The sequence below is a fragment of the Tripterygium wilfordii genome, chromosome 17, assembly GCF_013401445.1.
Source record: "Tripterygium wilfordii isolate XIE 37 chromosome 17, ASM1340144v1, whole genome shotgun sequence".
Lineage (NCBI taxonomy): Eukaryota > Viridiplantae > Streptophyta > Magnoliopsida > Celastrales > Celastraceae > Tripterygium > Tripterygium wilfordii.
In genome coordinates this window covers 10658922-10671513 of record NC_052248.1, presented here as the reverse complement: position 1 = coordinate 10671513, position 12592 = coordinate 10658922, and the positions used below count along the sequence as shown (strand labels likewise).

General features: G+C 36.4%; 2 protein-coding genes across 6 annotated transcripts; both read right to left on the bottom strand.

Moving 5' to 3' along the window:
* Positions 1-927: 927 nt before the first annotated feature.
* Positions 928-2866, bottom strand: LOC119982021 (cyclin-D4-1-like). Of its 4 annotated transcripts, none has more exons than XM_038825174.1 (5): positions 2201-2866; positions 2031-2117; positions 1635-1944; positions 1425-1543; positions 928-1327 (listed from the first exon to the last, which is right to left on the bottom strand). In XM_038825174.1, the coding sequence occupies exons 1-5, from the start codon at positions 2441-2443 to the stop codon at positions 1100-1102; spliced, it is 987 nt and encodes a 328-aa protein (XP_038681102.1). In that variant the 5' UTR covers positions 2444-2866; the 3' UTR covers positions 928-1099. The 4 variants fall into 4 exon arrangements, with proteins under 4 accessions (XP_038681102.1, XP_038681100.1, XP_038681103.1 ...); XM_038825172.1 differs by having other exon boundaries at positions 944-1327; positions 1635-1947; positions 2201-2853; XM_038825175.1 differs by having other exon boundaries at positions 944-1327; positions 1428-1543; positions 2201-2853.
* Positions 2867-4049: 1183 nt separating this feature from the next.
* On the bottom strand, positions 4050-10504 carry LOC119982252 (nucleobase-ascorbate transporter 4). 2 transcript variants are annotated; one of them, XM_038825540.1, is made up of 14 exons: positions 10279-10504; positions 9753-9850; positions 9482-9658; positions 9102-9202; positions 8941-9016; positions 8206-8265; positions 7675-7859; positions 6540-6636; positions 6257-6343; positions 6108-6166; positions 5776-5867; positions 5531-5608; positions 4683-4843; positions 4050-4564 (listed from the first exon to the last, which is right to left on the bottom strand). In XM_038825540.1, the coding sequence occupies exons 1-14, from the start codon at positions 10379-10381 to the stop codon at positions 4346-4348; spliced, it is 1593 nt and encodes a 530-aa protein (XP_038681468.1). In that variant the 5' UTR covers positions 10382-10504; the 3' UTR covers positions 4050-4345. The 2 variants fall into 2 exon arrangements, with proteins under 2 accessions (XP_038681468.1, XP_038681469.1); XM_038825541.1 differs by lacking the exon at positions 4683-4843 and having other exon boundaries at positions 4428-4564.
* Between the last annotated feature and the right edge of the window lie 2088 nt (positions 10505-12592).

The window sequence follows — 12592 nt, the reverse complement described above, 5'->3', positions numbered from 1 at the left end:
ATGTAATGTTAAAGGCGTATTTTTTTATAAATAAAATTAGAAATGTAATTAATTATATTATTCATTATTATATTTAAACTTATCTGATGTAATCTACGTACCCAATCTAATGGAATAGAAAACATTAAATCCCACATTGAAAAATATGGAAGTAAACACCAATTAATAAGAGACAACACTCTACCAACAAGAGTTGGTTTGGTTGACAATCAACTATGTTAAGCATATGTGTACTCAAAGTTCGATTCAAATCACAAGAGTAATTATCTATGGTATTTCAAAAAAACAGAAGAAAAGCGAACACTCTAATGGGTAAATGAGATTGACTTGAATATGGATCCAACACACAGACACAAGTGAGTGAGAAAAGAGGGAGACATCTATTCAATTGGATTGAAATTTTATTATGAGGTCTATCGTGGCCAGAGATGATATGAAACAAATAATATAGGGGCTTCGAAAAAAATAATAATACATTGATAGTACACATATTTTTTTGATAAACTCAACGATATCATGTAAAATTGTTATTTGAACGTTCAAAAACACATAAATTTTCATTTGACGACATAAAGTTCAATCAAAATCCTACATGTGACGACAAGAATATTTATCTCAATAAAAATAAAACTTAACACCTTCTAAGTCCATATGATTTTGCCCTATAGAAATTTATCACTAAACCTCGTAAAACTAACACACAAAGTGACTTAGGTGTAGCACCCATAAATTCACTAAGCATATGATTCATCATTTAAGGCATTTTTGTCCAATATTACTCTAACGAGTGACTTGGGTGTAGCACACATAAGTTCACTAAGCATATGATTCATCATTTTTTTCATGTGTGAAATTTCTGATTCACAGTTGATACACCTTGGTAATAATTGAAAAATCATGACATATATATATATATATATATATATATATATGTATGTATTTCGATTGACCAAAATGCCCATCTATTAAAAAAAAGATTATACCCGAACATAATTGGATATAATCAATTTATATAATACTCAAAATTCCCTCTTCCTCCCCTTTAAGTTTATCCAATCCTGTCCGTTCATTAGGCGACACTGCTCTTATCCACCGTTTACTATACATGATCCCTCGACCGAACACGCTTCGGTTCCGGCTCCGCTTGGCTCCCCGGGCCAGGAGTATCGGAATGGGTGTCGCAGCTTCCACAGCCAGCCGCGTCCAGCACGCCGACTGGGCTAAGCGGCTCAGTTGGCGTGTCGGCTGTTGAATATTTACAGCCAGAGGAAGGACACGCGTCGATCAGATGTTCTTCCATGAGTTGATGACAGCTTGTCACCATTTCCTGTCCCGGAAAAGAAAAGATAACGAAAATTTACACAACTTCCCATGCTTCTCAAATCTTTGAACAAAATAACAAAGAATGTAATGATTATGCATACGACTTTGTTTACTCTCTCGTGAAATTGAAACTCAGGTAAATCCAGAATCTCGCCGAAGGCAATGGATAGCACGGCGGCCGCTGCGATTGTGGATGGTGCGAAATCCAAGAAATCAATTACTGTAGACAGTTAGGCAAAACATAATTATTAATTCAATGATACAGAGTTGAAGCAACAAAGCGGGTTCAATTGGGAATGGATTCGGGTTACCTCGGGTGGTACTGAGAATGAGATCCGTTGATGCTTTTAAGAGCCGAGTGAGGTCGCCGGGTCCTGAAGAAGAACAAGATGGAAGCTTTGAGATGAAATGATGGAGATAATCGAAGGGTGTGATGGAGCGTAGTCTCCAACTAAGATTGGCCATGACACACAACTCCATTCTTTGAATGGTTACGGGTTCGAATACGAATCTGGGTTCGAATAATTGCAGGTCTGATAAAAGGGGCACGTGAGGCTCCTCCATTTTGGCCGCTAAAGACAAGCACGCCACTGATAGCAGCTGAAACGGCCACCCATTTGCCTGCTGCTCAATGGAAGAGAAAAAAAAACACCCAAATTAACTTCCATTTTCCCCCGAAAATTTTATGGGGTATTGATTCTAATTACCGGGAGAGAATGAGAGGAGAGGAAACGGTCGAGATAATTGACGGAGAGTAAAGCTGTAACTGGCCTGAAATGGTAATATGTATGCACCTGCATTGGATTGCCCCAAAATCATAATCCCAATCCATTTAAAATACAGATACAGACAAAATCAATCAATGTATAATATATACCTTTAAGATCCATTTGATGGAGTCCTGGCGGGCGGTGACATCAACAGTCCGATCGCGGCAGCGTTGAAGATAGTCAAGGCGAGGCATGAACTGAGATTCAATATCAACGAATCTAGAAATGGCAGTATCATCGGCCGATAAGGGAAGGTGGTCGGAGAATGACGTGTCGGCAAGGTCGACAGCGTCCTCGCCGCAGTGGAGGCTGTTAGCGCAGGAGACGGATTGGTCCGGCGAGTGTGACATGTTGGTGTAAATAGGTGCGATCGCTTAGGTTTACGGCATTGGAGGAGCGACGGAATCGGAAGTCTAATCGGGGTTGGATCATGGCTGGGTTAGGTGTCGACGGGGTATATCATGTTTTCTCTCTGTGTTCTGTTGGTGTTGTGAATTGTAGAGTGGGGGATGTATGCGTGTGTTCAGACTTCAGAGATGGGGAGCGTAGATAATCACAAGTTCACAACACAGAGAATGAAAGAGAGAAGAGGTTGCATGGAATCGAGGAGGCTTATTGGCTCTTGCAAAGCACTGGATTGTATCTCCGTTGAGGTTTTTGTTTTTCTATTTTTGACCAAAAACAAATCTCTCACCCAATTATGTGAGCAATCACTCTTATTTAGGGAATGGACGGAGAAGCTCGAAATGAAGAACTCTAAAAAAGATCATGTCCATAAGTGTCGTATGAGTTATTCGTGATTTTTTACTTAGGTGGTAATGTAAGAATTATGTTGGTGGTAATGTAATTATATCAACAAGATAGATATATAGTATGTAACATAAATGGCCACAATTATGTTATTTGGACGAGTGAAAACCAATAAAAAGAGGAATATAATATTGCTTCGGTACTGATGATAATCACCACAATTCATGCATAACAACATATTTTTGCTTTTGCCCTTTGCTTTTACTTACAAATACTCTTTCACCCTTTTAGAGATATAACCACATTTCAATAGTTTCTCTCTCTTTACTCTGTTCAAAGTGTAAACATTCGTACATACAATGAGAAAGTGGATAGTTCAAAACTTGAATCAACTAAAATAGATTCACCCTTATTTTTTCCTTTTAGCCTATGGGAGTGGCTCCAATGAATTCATTGTACAAGGAAATTGAACCCAGGACCCCTTGCCTTTATGAGAGTTCATACTAACAACCTACCACTTAACCAATCCCATACACAAGCACACATTGTGAATATTTCCATGTAAAGGCAAGACATAAATGCAATGACTTTACTTAATCAAAGCTCATATGCTTCTTATCTGTGATTGATCAGTCCTCTGTCCTCAAGCATATTTTTTTTTTAGCAAATCAGTGCTTATCAGTTATCAGCATTCAGATGTTAAATAGGTTCTCTTTTTATTGTTTATATGCTTATATATTGATTAAATTAGTATGATAAGAAAATAAAATAGGAAAGGGTGGACAGCTAAAAAGGAATGGCTGTCAAATAAAATGAGATGGACACAGCAATAAACACAATAAATCTCAATGTTCCCTTTCTGAGCTGAATTCAACGTTACTGTGTGATTTTGACTTCAAGAATCGAATGGATGACAAGTTAGAATGCACATGTGATGAACATATAATAGAGACTATTGGCTTCATATAAAGGTAGAAGAGGTTTTGAATTCTCTCTGTTTTTTTTTTTAAAAAAAATACCGTTGAGAAATATGATTCTCATTGAAATCGAACATTGGACACATATATGTCTAACCCAGTTGATTGCCAACCGAGCCACCTCTCGTTGGTTTTTTCAGTTCTCTCTTATAAAAGAATAACTAGTTGTATTTGGAATTCCAATTGTAGTAAGAAACACATAAAACCTACAGTCAATCAACCATCAGAATTCCACAACAGCCAGCAACTCACTTTTTTTACAGGCAACCAATGTTAGGTCCATTGCCAGGATGATATCCATATTAACAACACGGTAAATCATAATCAATTGGTGCATTTTTATAGAATTCAACAGTACACTTTGTTGATTATGATCTCTAACAGTTAATCGGCCTTCTCAGATTTGGTCCAGTAAATTCAAATATGTGTTATCTATAAGATTGGTATAACCTAGTTGGCATCATAGTCTTAAGCATTCCTATACATATAAAAGTTTTCATCTTCTGTATTCTGTAAGTTTTCAAGTCAAAAGGAGGGGAAGAACCTGTTAAGGTCCCAAGGCAATGAATAGAACTCAGCACTGCGGGTATCCGAGTCGAAAAACCTGAACTTTTCCCACCAATGCCGGCCACTGTCTCGTCGAGTTGAACTGTGTCCAATACTATGAGTGCAGTCCAAGAAGAAAGCAACAATAATAGCCACAGTTGCTGGTGATGAGAAAATCACTTGCATTACATCATTGAACTGCAAAAGAAACAGAAAATAAGGAAAAAATAAATCACTGCGACATGAATTCCTGAATAAATGGAACTTAACAATGACACTGCTAGAGGGATAAATTCTTCAAGCTCGATGTGTGTACCCATGTGGAACCAGTGTGAACAGGGCCATGACCAGAAATCAAAAGATATTCGTTGAAGTATTGTGGCACGGAAAGGCCCATGAAGAGGGAAAACCCAAGAATGAACTTTGACCTGAAACTATTCAGGTTACAGAATTGGAGAAAACCAAGTCCAGCTGAACCTGCTCACCCCAAAAGAACATCTCAAATACAGTCCATTCAGATCTATCTGTAAAAGAGATGAAACAGTAGTACCACAAGACGCTCAAAACTATTTCATATGTTACATCTACTATTTTTAATCTTTATTTCCTAAAAATTTTCTCATAGATATTTGCTAACATTGCAATCAAATATATAGTTGTTCTAAGTGTAATTTGGCAGACCATATTTCATACCTCTGCCAGCTAAGTGTTCTTAGTCGATTAAAAATGCACATGTCAGATGCAATATTCAAGTTCCATCATGCTGCAAGCCAGTAACCAGCCATTAATTTAAACCTAAGGCATTGCTTAAAGATTGTTTGTTACTACCAGATACACAGGTCAGATGCAATATTCAAGTTCCATCATATTTATCTACTATGTAATAAAGATAGAGTTCACTACAAGATGGCAAGCCTAGGAAAGATGAATATAGTTCTATTGTAATTTAGGTGTTACAGACTCAAACCACAAATTAGTATTCCCGTGGGACAGGGTTTGTACTGCAGATGAACCCAGATATTCATCTTGTAAGTGAAATAGAAAGACCAAGTTTCAAATGCCTTAATTCTTGGCAGGTATACTTCGCTGTTATGAAATTGGTTTGCCAAATAGGACACATAGCAGGTTAAAGAGGACAGAGAAAAGGTTAAAGAGGATACTCACAGACATATGCAAATAGGACACAGTAAAGAGCTGCAACAATTGGTAGTGGAATAGAAGCAACAACAGCCCCAAATTTCCCTGTCACCAACAACAATTATGACACCATCAGAGCGAAAAGTAAGCAAACAAATATCAGCCATAATTCAAAGGTCCTATCAGCATTACAGCTCAAATAAAGTAAGCACAAACCCTTATTGATAATAACAAGATGGAATTATTTTCGATTCATTACTGTAATGCCACACCTAGCACAGAAAAGAAAAGCATGAAGCCAGCCGATATTTGAATGACTCTCCGACTTCCAACTTGCGTTAATCCCAGAAGGCCTGCATTTTCACTAGAAATACAAGAAGAAGGGTATCAGATAACAGTATTTGACTATCATTAGAAAACCAGGAAAAAACAGCAAAGTTATGAACAAATAAATTATATAGTTAAAATGTCCAAAAACAATATACAGATATCTGTAAAAGGCAGGTTGACAATGTCTTGGAGAAGCTTAATCAAAATGGTGGAAATTCTCATTTCTCTCTAAAGCAAAAGCATCTAACTAATATCAAAAGCTTGAATTCATTACACTGAAGCCGTGGAGCCATTTCCTGTGCCAAATATCCCATCCAGCAATATGCCTACTCCCTGGAAATTATAGAGAACAAAAATCAAAGGTTCAACAATCATGACGAGAATCTATGATGAACATTCACACATCATGAGATCAGTTCTGACCTGCCAACCAATACCACGGCTCAGTACAGAAGGTGGAACAGGAGTGGCACTCCCATATCTTGATGCTGCAATATATACACCTGTAGACTGTCCAAATTACAAACAAAAGCCAAATGATGATCTGAAATGCAGATAGAAACCATGTAGTTTCTTTGGAAAAAAACCTTTCAGAAAGGAAAAATGATAAAATCAAGCGGCAAAGGAAGGTTAATGTGACATTTCTATTACAGGACTTAATCCACCTACAAATTTAGTATATCACGAAAGGTCTTAGTAACCGAACCTCAACAACAGCAACAAAAGAAGCAGCCATCATTGCAAATGCATTGCCAGCATTGAAAGTGGGACGTCCCCATTGGAATGGGTATGGAACCTTTATCCTGCACAGAAGAAAGTAAGATGTGCTTGAAGGTCTATAAGTCCCCACTAGAGTTGATGACAAAGTTTTTAAATCTATATAACAACCGTATAAAACCTCCAGTAGCAATTTAAAGCCTACATACTTATGGTTAAACTTGAAAACCGTATCTTCCAGCAAGTATTCACTACCAATGTAAGATAATCTTAAGATGTACCACACCAAGCGCTAGATAAACTACGAAATACCTTAGAACATCAGAAATGTCTAAGTTAAGTCAACAATGCTCTTTTGAAGTATAATACAAATTAACCAAAGGGATAGTAGTTTCCAATGGTTTGAAGAAACTAAAATATGAGGTGATGAGAAAGTGTAGCATGCTCATAATACAGCTACTGGATGCTTAAGTAGTTAAGTTTCATGGAGTACAATGCAAAAATGTTATTCAACCATGGTTACTCGACTTTAGGTCATCAATAAAGGATATCAAATTAATAGACTGCCCATGCCATCAAATCGTATTTGAAGAACCAGTCATTGATGTTCATGTACCCAAAGCACCATTTTTTCTCATCCAAGGAAGTATTGTTTGATGCTTATGACAAACATCATGCTTGGACATAATAGTTATTGAAGTCATGCTATACTTATTGCACATCTCTTACCATACAAGTTTTAATAGTTTGGATTCAGGAGTCCACCCCATCTAGTGCTTTGAGATGTAAACTTTCCCAAGACCATACTACAGACTTCAAAGAACACAGTATGTTGAAAATTTGGAAATTCTTGCAGTTCTATAAATGGAGAATAAACAAGATAAATAGTTTCATACATTAAAACACTGTGATCCACAAGAAATGCTGCTAAATATTTGAGTTTTAGTTGCGACTAACGACCTCACCAAGGAGCACCACAAATGAGCATAGTGTATAACAGAACTAGAATCTCTAGCAGGGATATATGAAGCATAAACAAGATAAATAGTTTGGCACAATAAAGCAAGAGATCAACAAGAAATGCTTCTAAATAATTGAGTTTTACTTGCAAATAATGAGCTCACCAAGAAGCACCACTAATGAGTCCAGAACGATCAGTACGGCAACTAATTTGAGTTTTTGCAGGTCTATTATCATAAGCACCAGCCGCTGTCAAAATCTCCGCATATGCCCACACAATAGCAACCGCAAAGAGGACTGCAAATCGATCAAATATGGATACTTTGGATTTCATCAGAAAGGGAACATACTGCAAGGGTATTTTTTCCAATTGTCAGGTACAACATCAAAACAAGAACAGAGGAAAAGCTCATTAGTTTCTTTTCTCATGCAAGCAATCACTCTTTCCTTCCACATGTTGGATGTTGAAGGCTGAGAGGGCACCTGTCTTGTGCCTATTGAATTAGTGTGCAGGGCAACATATAAAAAAGAACAGAACCATCTGGAGAGCACCTCAAACACCAGAAAGAGGCACACAAAAGCATCGAATACAAAATGATATAGCCATTTAGCATTGAATATTGTATCTTAGGTTAATTAACATTAGAAACTGTAATAAACTTTGACGGATATGAGCAATTAAAAATAACACTGACCTGAGATAATAAAACAACCAAAATTAGTGCTGGGAGTCCAACTTCAATACAATTCGCTAGCTACAAGCATCAACAAGAAAAATGTGACTGTAAATAAATTAACTAAACATAATATAATTCCATGGAGAAAAGAAATGCTCCACTAAACATGGTTCCAGATTTACATGGCTAAATAATTAAAGGGATCAAGTCAATAATTTATCCTTCTTTGATTTACTTGCCCATGTCTGGTTGTACAAAAACAAAGATAAAAGAAAAATAAAATCACCAAAGAAGTATTAAAAAATGTGATAAGAAAGTCAGCAAAGAAGTGTACAAGGAAGAGTGAGAGTTTAGCCAATAGAAGACAAGTTTGACAAGTGAGAATGACTGTCAAGACAAGCATAACAAGCTTGCTTTTCTAAGAATATCACCAGCGATTTAGCTGATGTGTCAAGATCACAGTGTTTGACTAGTACCTAGTACTGTCGATCTTATGGGTGATTGATCCTAAATCACACCCAATACTCCAAGAGCAAACAGACTGGAAACTAGATGAAGATCAAAGCTTCTTATTTCTGTTTTTGAATTAAGCCATGAAGCAAAGTAATTATCCATCTAATATATTAAAAAATACTCTGGGATTTTCACACAGTCATACTAGCTTATAAACTGAAAGTAACGGGAAAATGAAGCAGCGATATGATAACTTTATCTAAATGGGGTGATAACAGAAAGAAGGGCAGGCAATCTTACTTGTGGGAAGCCATGTGCATATAGGCCAAGTCCAGTGAGAGTCACAAGGGGAATGGCAGCAAGAGGGCTAAGAAACCTGCATCACAAGACATCAGAAACAAATTACAAGAAAAAAGAAAGAGACAACCTAGATTCTTCTAAGGCATTTAGAAATATCCAACCTCGCAAAAATTCTCCAGAAACCAAAGAATCCGATCACCATTGGTAAGAATGACCCAATAATCAATGCTCCTTGTAGAGCTCTCATGGATTCCTTAAATCTCTGGAAGATTCATGGAAAATATAGCATACTTAATGAGCCTTGAATAATGGACTAAAATTTGCTTAATAATTTAATAAAATGGCCATTCTTAGCCATAGATGGATTATAGCAAAAACCTAAAACTTAGGTGGGGCTTAGTTGCACCCCACGTTTTCCCATTCACACCCCCAAAACTAAGAAACCCCATTAAAATTTAACCTGATCTGAATACACCCCTTTTTTATGTTTTTTCAAAAAAAACCGAACACACCCCCATATAGGTTTCTTGTCAAAACCCACCTGATGAGGTTTAATGTATTGACTGTATTTGCTTGACAAAGCAACCGAAATGGCAGGGATAATGAAGGCATAAGATCCCCCAATAACGACAGGGAGCCGAGTACCAAACCATGTTTGCAGGAGTGTGTTTATCCCAGCAACAAAAAGCAAAGTGTTAACCACCTCAGCCTTTTCCACCTGTTGTAAAAGAAAACAAACCACATAAAGTTTCATCATAAGTACTAAAGAAAATGAAATTACAGATTAAAGTTTCATCATCCAGTTCCCTTACATTGCCACCACCCATCAGAGGCACAATTATAGTGGAAATCATCACAGTAGTCCCAAGCATCACGAGGTAGTGCTGAAACCCCAAAAGTATAGCCTCGGCTGCATTCAGTGGAACCAAATTTTAGTAGCTATCATGTAGGATTAACATTAGATGCTATAAATTTAAATCTTAAATTTGTCCCTTTTCTTTCTCGGCAAGCAACCAGAGTGATTGTCAAGAAATCCGTAAAATCTGCAATTTGTTAATATTCGGAAGAAAAAAATTAAATAGAAAACTCATCAAATGAGAAGTGAAAACCTGAAAATCCCGAAGAAATCATTATCACGCATTGAATAAGTTACACAAATAGAAATAAAAACAGACGATGAACGCGGGAGCGCCAAAATTAATCACGTAACTCTCCATTACTCTTGGAGGGCGGAACAAAATGGAAAACCAAAGAGCGAGCGAGCGGAAAACAGAGAAATAGAGTGAGTGCGGCAATGGTGTTCATGTAAGGAGCGGAGAAGGTGTGGACGGGACTTACGCCATGGAGGAGAGCTGGAAACGCAGAAGTGAACGCCGGGAAGTTGTTCCTTAACCGGGAATGGCTGGAGCGCATCCACCTTCGCTCCCTCACCCACCGCCATATCTCTGTCAGAAACAAATGTCTAGACAAATTCTTCGTTCTGTGTGATCTTAATAATAATGAATAAGCACAACAACTCTGGACTATGTACTAGTAGTGAAGGCGTTAGGCGGCCAAGGTATTGACTGAGATGAACACCAGAAATGCAACACCTCACTCCACTGTCACATTTATTTCCTACAAATTTACATTCTTCTTCGGAAAGCGACCAACAGCAGAAAATTCTGCTCTGACTTTCTGCATCCAGAAATTGACCTCTCTGTTACTAATTCGTTTTTCTTTTCAAGTTACATTACATATATTAAGGTTTTTCTAAAGAAAAATCTAGGTTCATGCTCACGTCCGATTTTATCAAGATTAAAATCAAGATTAAAACTTTTATCTCGGTCTGACATAACTCAACCAAGTGAATTTATAAGCAAAGTTTCAATCTCTCTCATACATCGAAGTCTTTTCTGAATTTAAGTATCAATAACAGTTCAGAAGAACAAAGTCGTGTAAGGTATTGAGGTAAATTTTAAAACAGTGATCCCCGTTTTGTCTAGTGAAGAATGAAGATGAGATTTGAACTCGTGACCTTGGTCATGGGACTATGATGCTTAGGGTTGCCATATAAAGGCTAAGTTTGGTAGGATTGGTCATTTCTTGAACCCTCCTTTCAAGTTAGTCTTAAATTTTGACAATTTGTGTTAAACTATGTGAGCATTAGGTTTATCCCAGTGAAATAAAGAAAGAAAGAGTTGGTTATTAAGGGTTGGTAAACAAAACAAGAAAAACAGCGACTAGTGAACAAGAAGATTTGAACATTCATTAAAAAAAAGGGGGAAAACAAGATTTGGACACTTGAACGTTTAATAGTAATAAAATGAAACAATAGAGAGGGGCATTGGGTAGTTTTGTCATTATCTAAATACATTTCATAATTAAAATGACATATTTCAAAATGGGTTCCACATCAGGAGATATGGAGAGTTAAACAAGTCACCTTCAGAAGGGAATATTATTATACAGGTCAGCAGTACAATAATATTCTTCCTACGTGTCAAGGATAATGACAGTTTTTTGCTCGGTATGTTTTGAATACAGGAAAAGGGAATATGAGATATCTTCACACATGAGGGTCATTTGAGCTATTCGTGTTTTTTTTCTTTGTATATTGATATGTTCTTCCTATTTATTTTTTTTTAAATCTTATTATTGACATTTTGCTGGTGTCCCGTCCACGTACCACACAAGTCAGGCAATTCATCAAAAATTTTATGTATGGACTCCAAATAGAAATCGTTTCTATAACCTCAAAAAAGACATAAACACTCTCTTAATCGTTAGGTTACCAATAATTCTTTAAAAAAAATAATCTTTTCCATCTCAATTTATACTGCCTATAATGGATATGAATGATGGCATTGTGGATATTCATTTTATGTCTTTTTTTTAATCTCAATTAATACTGCCTAAATTAATGAATTTATGTGTAAGGCTAAAAGTGGCATGATCTAGACAAAAGACCAAAAAAATCACAGTTTTATGGGTTTTTTTTTTTCCTAACTACAATTGCAGGCTGTTAGGTGTAGGGAAAGAAATGGTCAAAGAAAGGTTCACCAACTGCAAATTATTGTTGTGGTTGGATATTAGTTGGTGAACCATTTCCTAAAAGAGGGTAATTAGATTTAGGTGTAAGAAACAATGCCACCTCTTTTTCATTAGTCATTCCTTCATGAAAATTATCACCATTCAATTCACTCCTACAATCATTAATTTTTCTAACTAATGAGATAATTGTGTGTTTTTTTTTTACTATGTTAATTTATGAGTATTTGAATTATTCTAGTTTACCCAATTAAATACATTAACAAATTAAAGAATATATTTGTGTAACAATCTTCTGTTGGACCATAGGTCTTACATGTTGATTTTGATAATATAATCATGGTATGCTATTTGATTATACATTGAATTGTGATGAACTTTTATGAAACTTAATTGAATTTGATGATGTTTGAGACAAACATCATCATCATCAAAGTCTTTATACTAAAAATTTGGAGTCGGCTACATGAGTTTATGAGAACATCAATGGGAATTCATCGTGTGTATTCTCCATTCATTTCTATCATATATTCATCCACTCCTATTAACTTCATATCATTTCTTATTACTTTCAGCCATGTCTTTTTAGGTCATTCTCGTCGGCTCATACTCTCTCCTATAC

Coding starts and splice junctions, on each gene's coding strand:
- LOC119982021 (XM_038825172.1), bottom strand. CDS start 2,443: ATGTCACACTCGCCGGACCAATCCGTCTCCTGCGCTAACAGCCTCCAC. Junction 1,948..2,030: donor TCTCCTCTCATTCTCTCCCG/GTAATTAGAATC, acceptor TCCATTGAGCAG/CAGGCAAATGGGTGGCCGTT. Junction 1,328..1,424: donor ACGAGAGAGTAAACAAAGTC/GTATGCATAATC, acceptor TTTCCGGGACAG/GAAATGGTGACAAGCTGTCA.
- LOC119982252 (XM_038825540.1), bottom strand. CDS start 10,381: ATGGCGGTGGGTGAGGGAGCGAAGGTGGATGCGCTCCAGCCATTCCCG. Junction 8,266..8,940: donor ATGCACATGGCTTCCCACAA/GTAAGATTGCCT, acceptor TGATGCTTGTAG/CTAGCGAATTGTATTGAAGT. Junction 6,167..6,256: donor GCCGTGGTATTGGTTGGCAG/GTCAGAACTGAT, acceptor TATAATTTCCAG/GGAGTAGGCATATTGCTGGA.